The sequence below is a fragment of the Chlamydotis macqueenii genome, chromosome 10 (genome assembly GCF_036417535.1).
Source record: "Chlamydotis macqueenii isolate bChlMac1 chromosome 10, bChlMac1.mat, whole genome shotgun sequence".
NCBI classification, from domain to species: Eukaryota; Metazoa; Chordata; class Aves; order Otidiformes; family Otididae; genus Chlamydotis; species Chlamydotis macqueenii.
The window spans coordinates 20,452,154-20,474,420 of NC_141565.1; the positions used below are offsets into that span (position 1 = coordinate 20,452,154).

The 22,267-nt window shown below is 38.7% G+C and overlaps 1 protein-coding gene across 1 annotated transcript in view; it reads left to right on the top strand.

Moving 5' to 3' along the window:
* The window catches only part of LOC104487303 (contactin-6-like), a 99,477-nt gene that overhangs the window by 34,599 nt on the left and 42,611 nt on the right, over positions 1-22,267 (top strand). The window contains 4 exon segments of the mRNA XM_086755442.1: positions 8,057-8,241; positions 10,809-10,945; positions 14,212-14,341; positions 15,407-15,557. Coding sequence (XP_086611568.1) covers positions 8,057-8,241; positions 10,809-10,945; positions 14,212-14,341; positions 15,407-15,557 — 603 coding nt within the window.

Here is a 22,267-nt window from a genome sequence, read left to right on the forward strand (position 1 = left end):
CAGCATCATTAAAAATGAAACTTGGGGAAAGAGGCTGAGCTTCAAGAGCACGCATACTGGTGTGTTGGTTTTGTGTAGTGGGGTTGCTGCTTCTGGGAGAAGCTGCTGGAAGTTTCTCCTTTGTCTGGTGGACCTGTCTGGGTCTAGGGCAGACCCACTGCTGGCCTGGGCTGAGCCAGTTTGTGACAGTGATAACATCCCTGTGATAATGTGGTTAATAAGAGGGGGTGGAAAAAAAGAAGCAGTGGAAGCAGGGGGGCAGAGCGGTGGAGGTGTGGGCCTTGCAGGCCTCACCTTCTGGCCTCCTGCTGGGCGGCCGACTGGGCCTGACTTGGCCCGGCTGCGAGAAGTGGAGAGGAGATGAGATGTGAAGAGACCCTGAGAGGTGTCTGCCAGCCTGTTGTGAAGAATTTCTTGAGAGGAACGGCTGCAGACACCAAGGGCAGTGAAGAAGGAGGGAGACCAGTAATGCTGCTCCTGGCCAGAATTCCCCTGCAGCCTGTGGCGACGGCCACGCAGGAGCAGCGATCCCCCGGCAGCCTGGGGAGGACCCCATGCTGGGGCAGGGGAGGAGTGCGAGGAGTTCCTCCCCTGAGGAGGAAGGAGTGGTGTAAAGCCCTGGGGCCGAGTAATTTGGGGTAAGGATATTAATTTGGAGCAGTAATGGGCAAAACACAGGCTGAACTCTGCTAGAGAGGGATTTTGTTATTTCAGTCATTGTGGGGAATTTGTTATTTCAGTTGTGGTGAAGGGATGAGCAGTGGATTGTGTGTAAATTTTCCACTTTTCATTTGGGACTGTGATGTTATTTTGATTTTGGTGAGGGAATTATTTTTGTTGGTGTGTGTATTCTAATGGTAATTCTTAAATATGTGATTTGCAGAGACAAGGAGTGGTGGAACATGCACATCAACAAAAAAGGAACTAAACGATGACAGCTGTCTAGAATGGATCTGATAAATTCACATGACTCTCAGCACCCTCTTCTCCAAAGTGATGCTGAGGAGCCCTGGGAAGCCCTAGCAGTAGCTGTTTCTGCTAAAATCTACAAATCTTAGACTTGCAGTAGCCTGTATTTTTCTTAGATTGCTTACACTGTTGTGTTCATTTACAGAAGCAGTAGTGCATTCAACAGCAAGGGATGCTCTATTCACAGAGCAGGTGGTTAACTGAATAAGTGTAACCAGCCTATGAAAACTAGCCTTTCCAATAAGCATCTGTTTTCCCTGGAAAAGCTAAAATAACCTTTGATTGTTGACCTCTGTTTAGTTTAAGTTCACTTTGACAATCCGTTTTAAGGCTGTAAGCTTTTAAAGTGTTTAGAGCTTTCCCAGAGGTTAAAAGCCTGACTTGCAGACAGCACAAATTAATCAAATGTTCCTCTGGAACCTATGCTGAGAAGTAGAAAAATAAAGCAAATAAAAAGTTAATAAGACAGGAAATGGCCTTCCCTTTCAGATGAGATTTTTAGATAAACTGATATTGGGGCTTATTTTTGTTTAAGGATGAATGTTTCTACAGAGCCATTTTCAAAGATGTGTGCCTTTTTTTGGCCCAAAACACGTACCAGGCTGAAACACTCCTGCTAAGGCTGATTTTCCTTTCCAAATACTGTCAAGCTACTTCTCTTTAAATACCTTGTTAGTTATGTGTGAGTCAGTGCAGGCTTTACATTTCAAGTTGTCATTTCATATTTCCATCTGTTGCATGGAAAGCATTTAATGGTGATACACTGGCTGCATGGAAGCCTTTAAAAAAGAGAGTGAATGATAGGTACAGAACAGTGCTTTCTTAATGAAGAAGTAAAGATGGGTCATGCTGATGTGACACAGGCTTTGCCGTATTAAGAACATCTTAAGGAAAAAAAAAGATGGGCTGAAAGGACATATGAATAATGAAATCTGTCAGGAAGCACTGTACCTTCTATGCTGCACTTAGAAAATTGAATGATTGAGAGGGTTAATGTAGCTTTAATATATATTTTCTTCTCCATGTACAGGACTGTGGCTGAAAGCAGTCCAGCTCTACTTCCCTGGAGTTATACTGAGTAAATACCAGTAATCCATGGGCAGAAATCCTCTCTTCACAACTTTTTATTGTATTCCTAATGTGTATCTCGCTTAGTGTATGTGTTTAAGAGGTGCTCTTTCTGGGTAGAGGCTATTTGGGAGCATTGCTGGAGAATGTTTCTTCTCTTGATTTTTATAGGTTAGATGTCTCATATAGAGCTGTACTGTTTTCAGTCTCTTTTTTTTCCTCTGAACAGAGCCTTGAACTGCATTTTCACTAACATGTCAATCAGTGAAAAAAGCTTTATTTTAGACCTGGCATTTATATGTGAATAAAGCAAGAGAAACAGATTGCAAGTGAAATACTCTTCACTTACTAGATAAGGCCAGATTTCTAAAGGTATGTAGGTGATTAGTGATATTGTTAAAAGCTCAGTTTCCTACCTCCAGCTGTTTACAATTGTGGTTAGGCACACATAAATGCAGCAGTGTGGCCATCTGCACCTTCAGATGCTTAAATTTCACTAAAACTTTAGCCTCTATTATTGTCTGTTTATGTTAGAATCAATTCGGCTCAACATTTGTTGAACTATACCTCTGATCTACCGCAAGCACTAACGGTTATTATCTCTCTTGGGTTTCAGAACTGCTTTCCCATTATCCATAATTTTCTATATTCATACTGTTAGTCCACTGGTTCAGACAATGCTGTCAGCTGCTACTACCTCTGTGCCATGAATAACAGAAATCTTTCACATGTAAGGCAGATTATAGGCAACCTGCTGTGGTTTTGGTCTTCAAAAGTCTTAAATGAAAGTACTTTCATGGTATTTAGAGAAATAGCATCTGTTTTCTGTATGGAACAGCAAATCATACCTATTGGACCTTGCTCAAAAAGCACTTCCATGTTTAAAATGCAAGTACAAAAGGCCAGACTTGTGGCTGAGTTTTAAGATGCATTTTTTACCTGGAGGAACTCAAAGTCACCTAACTAAGAAGTACTCCTTCATCCAGGCTGTGGGACACCTGAGGTAGGTATAGTCCACTTACCTCTCTTGCAAAGCTCTTGCATTTTAGGTGAAAATATTGTGACTGACTCACAAGTTTTCTTGTAGCCCAGTCATAAAACCTTGCTTGTTTTGAGGAAAATGGATATAGGACGGGCAAAGGGTCAGTATTTATTCCTGGGAAGAGGATTTGGAGGGATGGATCCTGAATGAATGAAAGCACTTGGGTCAGCTCTCGATTGTGAATCCTGCCTTGCAGAACAGGGACTGTGAATTGTAGGATGTTTTTGAAAAGTGAATTAGTCCTTACTGTGGTGGAAATATTTGGGCAAAAAGAAATGTAAGTAGCATGCAACTATCTTACTGTTGGTGTGAGGAATCTAAACAGGCTAAAAAGGCACATTAGACTTAATTGTTTTAAAGAGAGAACTGAGATACAAAATAGCAGCTTGACTGTTTCAAATACTGTAGCCTGTGGCAGTTTGATAGAAGAGATGAAACTTTGTGTTCTGCACTAATGTTCATTATGTTGACAGTGTTTAAAAGTCATGTTTTGGATCAGGCTATATTAGTCATGCCATACATCTAAATTATTGTTCACTGTGTCTTTGAGGAGGCTGTATGCCATGAAAAAGTTCTGTTCAGTTGAGTTACTGTGCTGCTTTCTCTAGATTTCTTCCAAAATAACTTTTTTTTTCTGTTGGACAAAGAATAGTTTCTTGAATAAAAATAAGCAACATAGTTTCCATGACTTGTGCACACATTTATTAAACCATGTCCGTGTTCTTTTTTTTGTTCATTCTCTTCTCCAAGACAGGGAAATAATCTTTTCAGAATCCTTGCAGATGAGCCATTGCCAGCTGAGGTTGTAAAGAGCATATGTGAATAATATAAACGAGCATTTCTTTCAACCCAGAATATTCAGTTTTCCTGGGAAGACCCCACAGATTCCTGTAAATGTATTTGGGGAAGGGTTTTTCTAGAGGCTATTAGCATAAGTAGATAATCACACAGCTACAAGTGGGTTCCAAATAACCATCTTTACTGAACTTACATTAAAATACCAAGCTTCACTTCTTAATTAGTTGGCTATTCTAGTATATTTACAAGGAGCTTATGTAGGAGGCTGTAAGAGGATCAATTATGGGATTCTAAAATCATATATATGAATCAGTTCTGCCACCACGAGTGAAGTTTGCTATTTTCAACCCACATTCTTGATGGAGCTAAGCCCTTAGGTTTTGTACTTTAAGGAGTAAGGAAGCAGCTTGGGAAGCTCTTTCTTACATTAATTAAGGTGAATGGAGAAGGAGACAGTACCAGGTTTCTGAAAACTTTACTACTTTGCTGTTTCCTGAGTAACACATGAGGGTGATTAGAAGCCTGAGTGCTTGAATTATGATGCCCCTTGGATCCTAATTCTTCCTTGTGTCAGCAGTTGATGCAGACATGATAGCAGCTTCCAAACCTCAGCTTTGTCTCATTTGTTTAACTAGCCATGGTCTTCATTATTGAAGCTGTAGATTTAATTTTAGTGTGAAGTGCCCTCAGATGCAAAGGACAAAAAGATGAGGCATTGATGCAATGCATCATCTGGCTGCTGAGTCTTTGCTGCAAAAAGGTGGAACCTTCATCTTGGTGCAGGCTGTAATACTGCAGACAAATTAATTTCATGTTCAGTCTGACAAGACTTGTCACCAACCAAAAAATATTTTCCATTGCTTTTTCTTTCTGAGTTAGTAACTTATGGTTTTGTGATTCTGCTGCCTGTATGGTAGAATATAAATTAAATTAGTACTCCTAGATACTGTGAAGGTTTCAAATAAACTGCAGATTTATGGATAAAGACACTCATATTTATGCACTGGTTCCTTATTTACTCGGGTGAAAGCAAGACTATGTCTATAAAGTGTAATAAATTTGAGAAGTGTACTCATTGTTTACATATTCCAGAACTTTTTAGCCCTGAGCAGTTATCTGTTTTAACTTGTTTATTGGTAGTGACTAAATGAAAAAGACCCACTGCTTGCAGGACCTCCCCAAATCTGCACGGGAAGGTACTAGTCTGTGTAGTGGTGTCAGATACTGGGTTTCAACAGAATATGATTATGCAACATAATCCTACAAAATTCACAAGAGTATTAAACTAAATTTTGTATACATTTACTTATATGTAAAGGACAACTTCACTTCTTGATGCATCAACTTGTAAAATAGATAATTTGTTAGAGCAATTTCATTAAATAAACTTGAAATTTAAACCCAGGTGGTTTTTTACCTAGAAATATTTCATATGGCCTGTAGTAATATTTGCTGCTAAGAGATTTGGTTATGAAAATGTAAACTGCTGTGATAATGAAGGTCCTTCTGATGGATGATGGCACACAGCTGAGCTGTGGATCCTCCTCCAGCCTGCTTGTTTGACCTGTAGCTCAGGCTGATCAGGAGCTGCTGTCCTGACAGATGGAATTCCCTGTGATAAAACCAGGTAACTCCGTACAAGACTCCCTGGCAGGAGAACAAGATGCTGTTAACTATTTATTGCAATTACACATGTAAACACAGCAGAACTGATGACCCAGACTGAGGTTTTTATGTCATTGTGATACAGTTACTGTCAGAGGCATGCATTTCAAACACCCTTGTGTTTGGCCAAAAATCGGGTGAGTTTGCCTTGAAACATCCCCAAGGATGTCATTATAAGTATGTGGTGTGGATAAGGAGAACAGGAGGACAGCATCTTCAGCTCAAACTGTGCTAAACTTGAGTTGACAGGTTGACAGAAGAGGCCTTTTTCCACAGAGCCCTGCCTCTGGCCCTGGTGTCAGTGCAGGCTTCCCTTGGTCATTAATAGTACAAAGAGAAAACAAATGGCTGTTAGGACAGGAAATATTTGGATGAAGCACTTTCAGGTAGCAGAGCATGAATGAATGCATCTAAATGTTGTTTTTCTTCTCCCATATGGCTATTAGTTTCCTTTAATGCCTTTGTTACAAAAAAAAAAAACCAGAAAAACCACAGAAGAGATGGCTTTAAAGTAAGTAGTTAAATGCTCCTGGCATTCAGTGGACTGCGTGTTTCTCTTACACAGTAGTTATTCACCCGCTGTTTAAAATGCAATAACATTTTAAAAGCCAGCCATGCTCTCCTTCGTTGTCATCAACAGTCGGTATCAATCTACCACAAAATGGCAAAATACCTCTGGCTGTTTTCCTGCCTAGGGAATGGCAGTTGTGGGACAAACTGATTCTGCACTAGAGCTGCATTTCTTTTACTTAAAAAGTAACTTGGTTTACAGAAATTCTGTGTGAATAATGTCATGCAAGATTTGTGGAGGAAACAGCACCTTTTAACAGACCAGCAAGTGCATTTGGGAAAAATGGACAAGCCCTTTGAAAGTCCTCTAGTAAGGAATGATATTAAACAAGTTTTCATCAGAAATAGATTTAGATCTCATAGTGAAGAGACATTAATAAAGTTGGTGATGACAACTACTGTTGTCCAAAAAGATCTGAAATTTAATCAGCTATATAGATCTTGAATCAAAATGAGAAATAGAATAATAAAGTACCAGTTGTTCTTTCCAGCTCTTTCACTGTTTAATGATGTCTGACATGTCCCAGTGTCTCATTCACAGTGAAGTGATATTACCTAAGTGAGCTTTTGGCTTTGTTACCCATTGTATGTTAGTGGTCTAGCTATAAATCATCCTGTTCATAGCCTATTTCTGTTGATTTTGTTTGAAGTAACTGTATTAATCCCTACCCAACTGTTCAATCCATGTAATTTGCTGCGTATTCACGCTTCTCTGGCGTCCTGGTTCTTGTGGCTTTGGGTAAACTTGAGAACATTGTAGCCACGCAGACTCAAAACACAGGCATTAGGCCTCAACTCACCTGTGTTAAGCAACTCATCCATTCTGTATTTGTGACTTGATTTCTTTGGTCAATAAATAAGGATTTGAACCAGGGATGTAAATAATTTAAGGTATGAGCAGTTACAGCCTCTGTTGAAAAGGAATAAATACTTTGTAAGTTGGAACTGCAGGCCAGAGACCTTGGGGAGTGGCAGATGAGAGCAATGTGCACTTCTAATTTTCATGGAAGTTATGTTTTCAAGTTCAGTACCACGTGTGTGCTGGTGATGTTACTTTCAATGGAAAAGAAGTCAGCGTTTAGCCGAAGCCTCTGTAAAAAGCTGCTCAAAACGTAACTGCTCGTCAGCTTAGAAAAAGCAGCTTGCTTTGGTTTGCAGAAACAGAAAGTAACTGTGAAATCCAAGACTATTAATAATTCAACGTGTTTTGGTGACATAATCATGAAAGGAAGGCTTGTATGTTTTGTGATGTTACCAGAAATCCAATAAGTGTTTCTACCCACCTTCATACTTGACTTTTTTTTTTTTAGAAACTACATTGATTCAAATAAATGAAAATTCTAGAAAGCTACACAAAGATGAAACAAGAAATATTATCTTTTGTCTCTATCTCCTTTCAGCATCAATGTCTCACACTTCCCACTTCTTCACTCAGCTGTCTGCCCTCCTCTACCTGGCTCCCTTTTTTTTTTTTTATACCTAGATTTATTGGTATTTTCAGGTGCTTTGAATTCTTGTCCAGTATTTCCTATTTTGAGATGTGAAAATACCTCTAATGCTACAGGGAATTTGTTTGCTCTGAAAAACCAGTCAATAATTCAGTGCTTCTATGGTGTTTATTTGGACTTCCAAAGTAATGCCTTCAGTGTCACAGTGTTTAAAAGCAGGATTGTGCCCTAAGTGAGAGTTAGTGTGGGCAAAATCCAAATTGGCCTAAGAAGCAATCATAGACTTGATGGAGTACTTCATCCAACTGTTGGACTTGTGCCCCTAAATAAACTGGACGTGTTATAAAACCTCAGACTTATGTACCTCTATGTTGCTTAGAAATAGAAGTGATTTCTTTTTAAAAATATTATTAATCCTATGAAAGGATTTCACATTATCTTTTCTCTGCTATAACACACACTCTCTCTTTTTCTCTAATGAAATATAATCATTTAGTCCTGTCCCTAGTATTAGCTGGAAGAGGTCTGATGGGAACTCATTGACAAAGAAAATTGAGCACAACAAAACCAAAGGAGTTCTTGAAATCCTAGATGTTCAGCAAGAAGATGAAGGCTCTTATGAGTGCATTGCAGGAAACATTCGAGGAAGAAACATTGCAAGAGGTCAATTACTTGTCTATGGTAAGCAGATTGATTAATTTTTATTTTTTTTTTTTTTACAGAGCTTGATGGTGTTCAGATGTATCTTGTAGATGAAGTCTATTAGCCCCTTACTGGAGATATGAAATGTAGTTCAGGTTAAGCCGATTAAAAAATGATTGGAGGTCTGCAGTGACCTTCACTGAATTACATCCTCAGCAAATAAAGATATTTTGCATTAAAACTCAGATTGAAAATGTGGGCTGTGCCATGATGAAGTTGTAAAGGTTAATATGAGGCAGAAAGAAATCCCTGGTACATTTACATGAAACATTTAAGGGCAGGCAAAAAGATTTGCTCTCGGTAGCTCATAGCAGCAGAAAGCTGTGCTGCCCCAGATGCAGATCAGCGAAGGATTCATGAGGTTATGGTTCATGTGAGTGTAAGATTATTCCACCTCCTATCCTAGCTGAACTGTATTGCTCTATAAACAGATGAGGGCGAAGCAGGGGAAACTCATTCCACTGCCTCCCTCTCCTTCCTCCTCAGCTAAAACTGGAGAATAATATTTCTGTGAAACTGTTCTTCCTTTGCTTTTCCCTTCCCACATGCATTAATTTCCTGAGATCCAAGTCACACATGATGGTCCCTCATAGCCAAGGTGAATTATGTGCTCTTTACTCCCATTGTTAATACCCAGGGAAAGGAACATATTTTTGGTGTGAATAAGAAGGGAGATCTTTTCTTTACCTCATTTTTTTACCTTTTGAAATCTTTCAAAAGAGAAGGGAAAAAAAAATTAAATGAAGCAGTAAAAAAAAAAAAAAAAAAAAATACAGACAGCTAGACTGAGCCTACAATTAACATCTGTTGAGAAGACCTTAGCAAGTATTTTTCCTTTTTTAAGTAAATCTCTTCTAATGAAGTGATGCAGGCTTTGCTGATAAGCTACCAGTCTCCTGCAGCCATGGCTAATATCAAGATATATGCCAGGAATAGAGCAGTGTTTTGAATATTTAATTATTTCTTTGCTTTTAGGGGGTTATTTTTGTTCTCATTGCTCACTAATTTTTGCAGAACATCAATCAAGCCATTCCATTAAAATTAAGTTCAGTAGATTACCTGGACATGATTGATAACAGCATACGCAATTACAAAATTATGATCAGTTAATACAATCTAAGACAATGTGCTTATTAAATGTGCTTTGTAAATTAATTAATAGCTGTTCGTAGTGAAATATATAAATAGCACTCACAAAGCTTGTGCACAAGATTTTTTTTTTATCCTAATAGGAGTGGGCTGGTATATTATCTACGTAATTGACTTCCTCTTGCTTAATTTCTGTGCTGCTGTGTTTTTGCTCTGTAGCAGCTTGTCTCTAGGAAATAGTTTCTTTCCTGGACACTGTCTGCTGTTTTGTGTGCAATACATAGATCCCATGCCTTAGCAATAAAAATGACTTGTAATTAGAATCACTTTTAAGCATGGTGAGCTGTATCCCAGATACTTTCCCATTCTGTAGAGTGGCTTGTTGGCGTCGTATTGATCTAGTGTTGGGCAATCTCAAGGTACTTTGCATCAGAATAATGAGCTACACACAGGGTCATGCTGTAGAGGCAGGCTTTTTGGTAACTGATTCTGCTAGTCTCAAAGGATAATATTTCTTTTCCTAAAATTAAGTCACTCTGAGAACTACATAGATATATGTATAAAAATATAAATATTTGCATACATATGGAGACTACAGCACTAGGGTTTAATAACCCAGCCAGAAATTTCTTATGGGATGTTAAGACACGAGCCACTTATGCTAGAGGCAGAGGGATGCAACCTAGTGTCTCACTTGCATGTGGCTTTGGTCTATCGCGAGGTTAGGTGGCTGTTAGTCATCCTCCCTAGGTCTCATACTCACTGATAGCTTGACAACTGTTCTAAATGTCATCCTGCCTCAAGCCAATTCCTGCTCAGCGTGGTCCTTGAGTGCTTAGTTGGATGTTTACAGAGCTAATATGTGATTTCTGCAAGCTCTACTTTTACATAGCAGTGAGTTTATGTCAATGTGCCACAAGTATTCAGAAGGTGCTATTCTGATCTGAGAAGCTGTAATTATTTTGTGTAGTACTGATGTCAATTACAACCAAATAATTCACGGTTTGAACCCATGGTCACAGGTCTGTGGGTAAAACAGAGGGGTAATATTTACAATCTGTGTTTTTTTAGCTCTCTAATTTTAATATTTCTGGTTTGGTGCACAGATCCAAGTACCTTGAGAGGAGGATTGTTTTTCAGAAAGTAAGAGTTGCAGTACTTTCAGAGAGCAGGTCCAAAATTCCGGGCATCTAAAAGTCACTGCTTCTGCAAATTTTGGCCGTAAAAATAAATAATATCAAAACTGATCTTCCTGCCCACTAGCCATTTGATGTCCAGCATTTTTCCAAGTTAGTTCTGAATTTTAGTGCCAGGGAACTGTTTTGCAGAATTCACTTGCAAGAAAATAAAAATGTGTTGGACAAATACTAATTAGCCTTTCTCAATTCATTAATGGCAGTATATCTCCAGCAAAATAATTTTTCTCCTGCTTAAGATGGTTTGCCTATTCTTTTCAGCACTCCCTGAATGGGATAAGAAAATCGAAAATGCATTTTTGTCTCTCTATGACAGTTTATTTTGGGAATGTAAGGCAAAAGGAAAACCCAGCCCTTCTTACAGTTGGTTAAAAAATGGCCAACCACTCACATCAGAGGTAAGGTTCCTGTCGTCTTGTTTGCTTTCTTGCTCATCTTTTTTGGTTTTACATGATTTAGTCACAGCATTCATTTTACAGTTCATCCTTATTGAAAATACATGGTATTGCCAGTTTACATATATATCCATCATATATCTTATGATTTATCTTACAGAGCATCTAATTGCTACAAGATATGACAGTAGGTATGGATGGGTTTAAAAATAACAATTATAGTTAGGGAAAGATCTGTCTAGAAACACTAAACACATTTGTAGCCATAATCTATGATTTGGGAGACTGGTGGGATGCACACTGCCTGTGGAAGCATTTCAGAGCTGGCATTGCAAACTGCCCAGCCTGTTAACTTGCACTGTTGTTCTGTTTCTGTTCTTAATCTGAGAGCGGGATGGACCTTTGGTCTCATGCAGTATGGCTGTTCTTATGCTGTGTTAATCCTTTAACTGAATCAATCAGCTATGGAAATCAGCCAATATTGAGGTTGGTACTTTTCTGGTGCTATGTAGAAGAATAATAGACTGAAGAAAATCATATGAAGTTCTAAGGAAAAGGTGAATAAGTGAACAAACTTACTTAAAGGAAAAAGGAGGACTAAGTGGGAAGGAAAGTAGTAAAGTGGTGGGAGTGCAGGAGGAGAGGGGAAATCAATTGGAGCTCAAACATTTAAGAAACTTGATCAGATACTTATGTAGACAGGTTTTGGAGAACCCAGCTTTGTCTCTTTCCAGGCAGTATAATTACACCTCTGTGATGGCCAAGCTTTGGCACATCCATCTTCCAATCTTCTGTTGTTGGCGATCTCATGGAGAACAACTTCTCTGGCAAGAGACTTGGTTGCATTTGCATTCTACTGAGGCCAAGTTTTCATTTTTATTAAGCATCTATTCAGCATCTATCAGGCATAAAATGGCATGGCTCATCTGTAATGCATTCTTACTTGGTTGGAAAAATATAATACTGTGATTAATTTCTGTCTAGCAAGAACAGATACAGAATCATTTCCAAAACATATGGGGCAAATTAGCACCTACTGGGTTGCAGAACCAGCACTTGTTTGACTTAGTAGTTCTCATTTGAAGCAATTGGAGGGGGGTCCAATCTTCCATATGATTTTTCTGCTGGATTAGTCCTAAACAGAGCCCAGCTAGCATCTGAGAAGGCTAGCCAGAGTTTACTTGGATTGCAATTTTTCTGAACCTCATCATTCTACTCATTGTCACCTCTTCCTAAGCAAGATTATCTAGTTCCTCTGTCTTTGAAGACAGCAATATTTAGAATCTGTCACTCTTCAATTGCATCGTTTCAATAAAAAAGAATAAAACACTCTACAGACACACTTTCAACCAACATTTTCACAGTGCTTAGTGTATTGTAAATGGAATACTTCAGGCAACAAAATGCTGAATGTTACTGCTCAGTGGACAAAATGGATGGTTTGGAGGTGAAAGTACAAGGGAGGTGTAATAAAATATTCAGGCTGTCACAGCACCCTGCTTGTTGGAAATATCGCAGGAAGAATACCTTCCAGACACTTTCCGCCTTGGGGCTGATTCTGAGGATATTGTCTATGCTTTGTCAAACCTTTCTCCCTGACCACCCAGTTGGTCATCCCTGCATTATTCCTGCTTGTGTACATGGTGTGCTTTATTCTTCTTTTTGTCTTCGTAGCTCTAAAGAGCCAGCAGGGAACGGTGGGGAATTCAGTATGTGTATGAAACACAAGTGTTGCTTCAGAAAGGAGTTTTATATTCAAAGGCTGTTTGTAAAAATAGAATGCTTCAAGAGGATAGCAGACAGCCTGAAGGTAAAACTAAGTATGCAAATCTGTAGCGAGAGCCTCAAAAAAAAAAAGTGGATAAGTAATGTAATGTTGTTAATTACTGATACACCAGCCATACAACTGCAGGCTGAGCTCTCATCAAATTTCCAAGCTAAACAAGGTTGATCTGGGTGAGATCTTGGTTAGGAGACCTCCAAGGGAAAGCTGGAGTATTGGAAAATAGAGCTCCATGGCTCAACAGGTGACGCTTCCCCCTCTGCAAGCACTGCAAGAGAAATCCCCCCAACAGACTGTGCCTGAGCTGCAGCAGCTCTGCAAGGTGGGTTATGTATGTTCAGCAGTTCACAAACACATTTTCGATGCTTGTAGCTGTTCAGCAAAGACTGTGGTGTATACTCTAGCAATATATGTTCCCATTACTGCTTCAGAGGCAGCAGAGCCAGAGTAAAGGAGCAGCATAATAATAACAGTAATGTCTGTTGTTTCAGACCTGCATTTGGTGATGGAATATATATTCCCTGTTGTGGGTTTCTCCCACCCTGATCTGTTTTTGGGAACATATTATCTTCTCCTTCTCAGTGTTACACTTTGCTGTGGAGCTATTACTGTCTCAGGAGGCTAGTAATTGTAAAATCACAAAATACTTAGCTTTAAGTTATGCTTGTAGTGTGAAACAGGCTTTTTCCATTTGCCAAAATAGAGCAAATAAAATTCCTTTTAATAAATCAAAACCTAAACTCTGGTCCGAATTTACCTACTGTGCAGTTTCCTTTATTTCAGCAGAATTGCACTGAAGGAACTTAGTGTGTATAGAAATTCAAGCCACGAGGAGCTGCCTGTGGGTTTCCAATAGGAATTTAGAAGTGTTGGCTTTCTTAGAGCTTTTTCAGTGGATCATGTGACTTGTGATCTGATGACATTTGAAATTTTTCCATTATTTGAGCATGTCTGTCTCCCATGGAGCTTTTCTGATCATCTTAGATTATCATCATCAGATTCATCTAATCAGATGAGGAGGGCAGGCTATGCTTCACCATGCCTCCGGACAGGGCTGCAGGTTCTGCTTCTCAGGAGCCGCATGGAAGATGCTCCAGGTTCCCAGCGTGGAGCAGCTGTACCTGTCCCGCAGTAGCTGCTTCTGCTTTGTGGTGAAGCATACCCACTGATTCACAGTTCAGCAGTGCAGAGAAACACAGGCCACAGCTGGAACATCTGGGCAAACATGCCGAAGGCAATGATTCTGCAGCATGCGCCTGGAGTTCTTGAAAAGTTTGAAAAGCTAAGAGGTCTGCAAACATCACCACCGTCATATAGCAGAGGCATACACCACGTTTCTTATATGTTCACTCACATTGCTTCTGAGAAAATAACATTTCTACTTCTGAATGATAATCAGGTGCATCAGTATGATACCAGAAAACCTTGGGATTGTACACTCATTAGCTCTGTCAATGGTTTTTTTTTCTTGTTTTTCTATTATCAGGAAAGAATTCAAATAGAAAATGGAACTCTTATCATACCTGTGCTGAATATGTCAGACTCTGGCCTCTATCAGTGTGTGGCAGAAAACAAGTACGATACTATTTATGCCAATGCTGAGTTGCGGGTGATAGGTGAGTAAATGTCACTGAAATGAATGGGTACTGAGTATAACAGGACCCTCACTTAAAAAAATATTGAAATTAAGAAATTAGTGGATGAAATTCCACCTGATGGTTCAAATTTGTTGATATTTCTTTCACCCATGTGTGAATGGGTTTTGTTGGTTTTTATTTCATGACTGGTTTGGGGAAAAAAAAAAAAACAAATCTCATATGTGGTCTTTTTTTATCCCATACACACAGGTTTAATGAATGCAATTTCCAACTTAGTATTTTGAGTTATTATTAGCTATTCTGCATTTTTTTTAAAGTCATTTCAGAAAGTGGGAAAAATAGTTTTAACTACAATGAGCATATGGCAAATATGTATATAAAAACAAATAACACATAGCAAATAATCTCACTAACGATTACCAGAGATGCACATGAAATGAAATTTATTTGTATATCATTAAAAGTATTCTGGTTTAGATCTCCAAATATAAAGTTTGTTCTACAGCCAAATCCTAGTGAAACTAGAAAAACACACACTTTAAGGGCACCTAATTGTTGTACAGGACTTGAGTTTTCTCCTTCTCCAAGAGTGAATTTTCACTGAAATGGCTGGAAAAAATACACACATTTTCATAAAAAAAATGTTGGCTTATGAACAGAAAGCCATTGAAAAACTGTATTTGTAATTGAATACTCTAAACTCCACAGATAAATATGTGTGGCTGGAATTAGGAGTGTGATGTTTATCCTGCTGACATAACTCTACTCAGGAGCCTTGTTCTTCATTGCAGATAGGCCAGTTCTCCTGGTCTGCAGATAACCCTAAGGAAAGATTGTCAGAGCAGACAGTGTCTAGGTAGACAGTTTAGAAGTAGCATAAATAAGGCACAATGAATTCCATTCTTTGGTACCTCAATAGATTTTTCGTATTTGATATATCTACTTTTCTAGAAACCTCAAAAGCAAAGCAATTATTGGATTCGCCTACTGTGTAACTCAAAGGGAAAAGAATTTATCAAGTTCATTTAGTAACTTGTCAGCTGCATACTGTTCTACTTTTCCTTTTTTCTTCTCTAATTTTAGCTGCAGCACCTGATTTTTCCAAAAATCCTGTGAAAAAAAAGTCTATTGTTCAAGTTGGAGGTGAAGTTACAATTGGTTGTAAACCGAGTGCTTCTCCCAGAGCAGTGATTAACTGGAGGAAGGGCTCAGAGGTCCTGCGCCAGAACAAGAGGTACTGTCATAAACCAACTGCTGGATTGTTGGGTGTTCTCTCTTTTAATATTTAAACATCACCGAAACACAGCTGACTTAGTATTGCTTTTGACAGCTCTTTGATGGAAATCTTTGATGCCAGAGGCCTGTTTGTCTTTAGCAGTGGCCGTACAGTTCTGCAGATACAGAGCTGGTTGAGAACAAAGCCAAACAAAATACACATGGGTAATTGTAGGATACGTACCTTTGCGTTCATCAGCAGTTAATTCACTGCAACGCTATCAGAGCTGACCGTTTACCGCACGCAAAGCCTGAGTGAATCAGCTTCACGTAGGAGATGTCAGCGGAGGCTTCAGGGAAGCAGCATATACCCCCAGGCTGTGGCATAATTGCTTAGCAGCTGTACAGGTTGTACAATAACCCATAGCTACATCAGCTCTGTTTTCTGTCTCTTCTGTTTAGGCAGGATTTAGCCACTGGACCAGCATAATGGTACACTCCCTAACCAACCGATAACAGGGTTGCGTGGTCTTTGGCAGGGCTTTACTGACGTTTGGTCTGTGATGGCTGATAGCTTATTTGTGAGTTGCCGACTGTCTACATCATTACACACTTATGTCAATTAAATGATAAAGCATCAAAATAAAAGCAACTTACTGACTTGAGTAGGTTGTGAAGAGTATACACAATATACAACTGTGATGATATTTCCATGTACAAATGTAGACAGATGGATGAAATGGATGACAGTGTCTAAGAATTGTAATCTCTCAGCATCTCTTTCAGTTCACAACTATAATAGCAACATCATTTCATCACGTTATCATTTTTCAAAGACTGAAAACAGAATCAGTGAGTCATAATGCTCTGGAAATTGAACACCAGATTTTGAAAACCAGACCAGTTGCTCAAGGAGGTTAGTTTGGGTCACATAAGACTTAAAATAATTCTGATTCATTAACACGACATTATTCAAAACTGCAACACAAAAATATTTCCCTATCCCATCCTGCAGTAATGTGCAATGTAGATAAAAGTAAATTGGAAAAATATATGTGAAAGTGCGTCTCAGAAGAGGTATTTCACATGGGTACTCAGAATGAAACAGAAAAATTTGGGTAAGCAATCCATGCCAGGGGACATAGAGAACTTAACAATGATTTTTTTTACCCCCTTTTGTTTTCTGTTTAACTGCTCAGCTACTGATGAAAAATATTTTTCTAACTAGTGTTCAGTCAAATCTTATTTTGCATTTTGATTCTGCAGTTCATTCAACAGAAATGCCTGTTCATTCCTATTAGACACAGCACATCCTCACAGTATGTAGAAGACATGCTCAGTATACAGTTTGGCACTGGTAGTCTCTGGATTTTCTGATATCAATGAGAACAGGAGGAAGGAGAGCACTGTTTAAAACTTATAATTTAAATCATTGAATTAAGCTTAGATCTTGAGGTTCTAGTACCATGCTATTCCCCGTGTGTCTTGATTATAAAAAATATTTACATACTGCATACAGTATTCACTTGTGCTTCTGTATTAATTTACTAACAATAATTATAAGCATGTTGTAATTTTTTAGCATCCCAGAAGGCCTTTTGCTGCTTAGCAGGAGTAAACAAAAAGAGCAGGATTTACACCGAAGCAAAAGGAGAGACTGTTTAAACTCTCCATGTGCAAAACATTATTACCAGTGTGTCCACTGGTGCAAAGTGGAATTTATGAGGCTTTTTGATTATTAAGTGACAAAATGCTTGCGCCACCGTTTTAAAGAAGAGAAAAGAATTCATCTATGCAGTATTTTTCTGGAGAACTCTGATAGAAAACAGAAAATGAAATAAGGATGGCTGAATTTGTATGGCTGTAATTAAAGTACACAGCTAAATAAGGAATTAAATCATATATATCTTTGCTCATAAAAAAAGAGAAGGAATCTGCTCTGCCTTTATCTCTGTGTATGATTAAACCCTGACATGTCACTTGCAGATTCACTATTTTAACTAAAGCTTTCCTTATTTCTGCTCCCATTTTATTGTGCAGCATTTATAATCTCTCTGGAGTCCTGTACTAGCTTGTTCTTTCTAAACAGTACATTTGATTGGGTTACAACTGCTGAAAAAAAGGCAATACCAATCTGCCAGCAAAAATGTGATGGACACATTGCTAAATAAGTCAGATCACATAGGTTCTTCAGAATTATTTAGATAAATTTGATCTTTTGTTACAGAAATAGTGCAACTAGACCTATTCCACCCAAAGGGGAAAGGATATTCTTTCTTTTTCACCTTTTTCACTCGTGGTAATTTATTCCTGATAGTCATGCCTGCATGGTCACTGCTGTCCCTGATCATTTGAGCTATTCATATGACAAGATAACACTGCTCTGTATTAATGTTTATAAGTATGTAAAGAGAAGCGTGATAACTAGGAAGAGCTAATTAATAGACTATCTGTATTAATAAAAGCACCATGAAATAATTTTTATTTCCTCTGAGGGTTTTTTATCAAACCTTTTAAGTTTACCAAGCTGCAGTATTTGAGCCCCTGCTATCTGAAAAATATCTTAACATTTCCTGAGTCTGAAGCATAATCTTCTGAATCTCTTGCCACAGTCGAGCAGCCAAGGTCCTCTACCCTCACTCCCCTTTTCAGGGCACAGTTTCCTCCAGCCCCACTTGTCTTTCCCATCTTCTCTGTAGCCCAAACACGTTGTCTCCCAGAACTTCAACAGCTTGTATGCTCTGATTTATGTAGAATACCTTATGGCATTTGAAGCATACATCTAAGTCCTTCAAAAAATTCCCAAATCAATAAATTTTTACATGAGATGGTAAAATGAAGCCTGAACATACTTGTACCAGGTGGTCTTACTGTTCCCAGACTGAATGTTCCCTCTGCTTTGGGTGTTCTACTTCAAAATTTCCAGAAATAGCTAAATTCTACCTTCATTCATGTGGCTCACCCCCTGAGTAGTAGGATTTATTTTTGGTTCGTGCTGCTTGGCCACCTTAGAGAGGGAATTCAAGGTTATGAGCTGCAGAAATTCCAGTTTACTAATCCTGACTGGTTTTTACCTGCTCTCTCTTCACATGATCCCCTGATCAGCTTCTCTGGATCACCTAGCAGTACAACTTCAGGTTTTCTTTAGGCCAATTAACCTCCTTCTTTGGATCAGAGTCTTGAGAAATGAGCTTTCAGGAGCAATATTTATCCAATGGGCAACTGATGGAAAAGATTTTTTTGTCCTTTGCTGAATGCATGACTTTCCTAGCATGTACTGTGGATTGTAGCTCGATGCAGAAACGAAATACAACAAAGAACAAGCCTCATGCTCTGAACTCCCACCCTGTGGAGTTTGACACAGATATGAGCTATTTTCATGTGTCTCATTCTCAGTAAGTGCAATGGGAGCTTTCTTTGTCTCACTTCTGTCATTTCATGTGTGCACTGAGGAAAAGTGAAAGAGTAAAAGAGGAAAATTAATATATTAAATAAAGCAAATTTGCTAGTCTATATACTGATCTCATCACAAATGAGTGTCGTATCGCCTCCAGTTGATTCAGGATCAGGACCCTCATGGAAAGCTTATTTTTTAAAAATTCTTTTTGATTGAGGAATTTTAATAAATGGGAATTGGAACCCTTTTTTGCTTTACCAGAGAGAGGTGCTATTCCCTCACCATGAGCTGAGGATCCCCAAACACTGTAGTGAATGCGTATAAACATATGTGATTCACTCCACTCAGAATTTAAATGAGGATAGCGGAGGGAAAACCAAGAAACGAGGTAGGCTGAAGGAATGCATTAGTCATATACAGCACTTTCCGTGCATTAATAATCAGTAATAAGCAAATATTCATAATATAAATTCCTTTCTGGGGACTGGACAAGAAGTATGTTTAGGGGTCAATAAAATATGCTCAATACTTGTTGGCTCCTGGACTTGCTTGTAGGATATGGTTCAGTGCACTGAAGTTATTGCCATTTCTCAAAGGAAACGCGGAGGAATGATTGAGCACGAGAATGAAAAGTTGTCTTTCAACAATCTTATGCAAAGAAAAGTGAGCAGATGTGACTGGAGACTTCTAACACTGTGGGTGGGAGGAATTATCTGGTAATTGCTGAGATCTTACAGCTGCCCCTTGGAGCCTCAAACTCCAGGGGCTTCTCCTGCTTCCATGTGAAGCACAAGGAACCCAGCAGGTTTATTAACTAAAGGGTTGGATCTCCTCACAGTTGTGTGCTGCATCTGAATTGCTCTACCAGTCTCCTGGGCTATTCTCCTATGGCTGCCTGAGCACTTACAGCCACCATCTGCTGCTGCCTTTCTTCTGCAGCTCCACTGTTCAAAGTCAGATTCCAAACTCATCAGCATTTGAACACGTTTTAAACTTTTTTTTTTTTTTTTGTTTGGGAAAATGATTCTCTCTTCTTGTGGACTGCTGTTGGATTTAGAGAAATAAAGTGTTAAAAAAATAAAGGCAATTAATTGGTAAACAGGCAAAGTCCTCAATCCACTGATCAAATACAACCTACAAAACGTATTGTGCTGTGAAATAGCATTTCAGCTTGAACCAATTTGAGAAGAAATGTGTCAGGGCAGTTCAACAAACTTCAATGAAACATTTCAATTACCAGAATGTCAACACTGTTTGTTTAGCTTGTACTGAAACCTTCCAGAATATCCATTATCTTTAAAAAAAAAAAAAAATCTACTCTGGGAGGAATCAAGACAAAATGGATTGAAAATTCCAAAATTTGCACTACTCTGCTAACAAAGGAGATTGATGCCACTTAACTTTTATTTAGCTGCAGTCAATATGCAGTCTAAGGTAGTTATTTACTTTTTCTTGGCAGGCACCTCCATCTCAAATTAGATGCCTAACTTTTAGATGAGCAAAGCTCAGGGAATGAAACTTATCCACAGTATCCGGAAAAAAACCCTACCTGTATTGAAGTCAGACCAGATGGGTAGCACAAGCAAGGAGAAGCCTTGCCTGTCATGCTGCTTAGTGCCACAAAGCACCCTGCTTTATGCTGCTGCTGTTTGCAAATAAAGGTGGTATAGATGTTTGTATGCTAGTAGCGAGTTTCATATAGAACATATTTTTATGCTATTCCAGCACTTACCATTCTATTCCCAGCTTTCTACAGCACTGTGGCTAGGTGAATAGCAATGGGGTATTAATATTACTATTATTTTATTTTTTAAGTCTGGTTTTTGAAGCCTGAATTAAGTGTATCTCCATTTTTATCCTTCTTGCTTTTCTACCACAAGAAGCTTTGCATAACTTTGATGATATGCCTTAACCCTTCTATCTTATCAGTGTCTATGTGCTTGTAAAGAAGTTAATTTCCTATTTTAGTTTTTAAATAGAGCACTTGAAGTGTGGGCATCAGCAATCAGAGCAACTCCAGATATCTTAGACACCATCGCTGTAAGTCAACATGAATACAAATTAAGCTAATCTCTTGATGAAATTCTAATTTTGCTTAGAGAACCAATGGAATTGATTCCACATCTGCTAAATTTGATTAATCACTTCAGTTCCATTCCTTGCTAACAAATAAATTGACAGAAATCAAAGGCACGGATTTACCTGCCTGCTTTCCATGCTTGGTCTGAACTTGCATATTACGATATGAAAACTCCTGCAAAACTTGAGATTGCTATATAGAATTGCCTTACTTTTTAATCTCTCAGGCCAAACCACTACTGCGTATTTGGTGCTAACCAGACAAAGCCCATCATTACACCCTTCCCAAGGGAATGCTGAGAGCTGCAAGGAGTATTCTATGTTCTAGCTAAAAATGTTTTATGCTCAGATAACAACGGTCTTGGATTCTATGTAAAAGGTAGCAGAAAAGATGATAGTGCAAAAGACTTAGAGGCAGCTGTCAGATATTTCTTGAATATCTATTTGCTAACAGCAGTGGTGTTTTTCAGTTTTCAGTGTTGGTTGTAGGCATCGGTGTGCAAGGATTTGCCCATGCTTTCTTCTCAAGAATGTCATTGAATCTAGAAGCACAGAACATGGCAGTACTACTCACTGAGGAGTGAGTACACGTGAGCAGAATTGTTTGGTGATCCAACAAAAGTGATGATACTGGCATGAGAAAAGTTTTGCAACCAAAAGGATGCCAGAAAATACCTCAGACTGACCTGAAGTACTTTCGCTCTTTCCTTCTCGGTGTTCACTGTATTTCCAGCTATTTCTGTCTTCTCCCTGAAGATGAGAGCGAAGACAGGGGAGTGGAAAGCATGAGTAAAAAATGAGGAGGAAGGTATAGGGAGATGGAAGAATGAGCACAGATGAGGGGAAGAAAAAGACAATATTTTATTTTTCTTCTTAATCTTATTTTGCTTTGGTTTTCCCCTTTTTTCTTTATCTGTTATCTTTCCATTTAAAGTCAATCCATGGCAGAGTAATGAGAAGGCAGAAGGGGACCCCCGTTGCTACTTGACCCAATGAAAGGCTGGCAGGCAGCAGACGGAGAATATTAGTGCAGTGGAAGACATAAGAAAAGGGCTTTTCCTTTCTTTTCACTCTCCTTAGAGAGTTTCATAATGGAGCAAGCCAATAAACCTAATTTCATCTTGTATTACTGACTACTTAATGCAATAGTGTTTAGCACATCAGATAGCATAAGCATCAAGTAAGCAAATGAACCATATGTTCTCACGTAAAAGGAAGAATGACAACCTGCGTGATGCTGGATTTATTAGAAT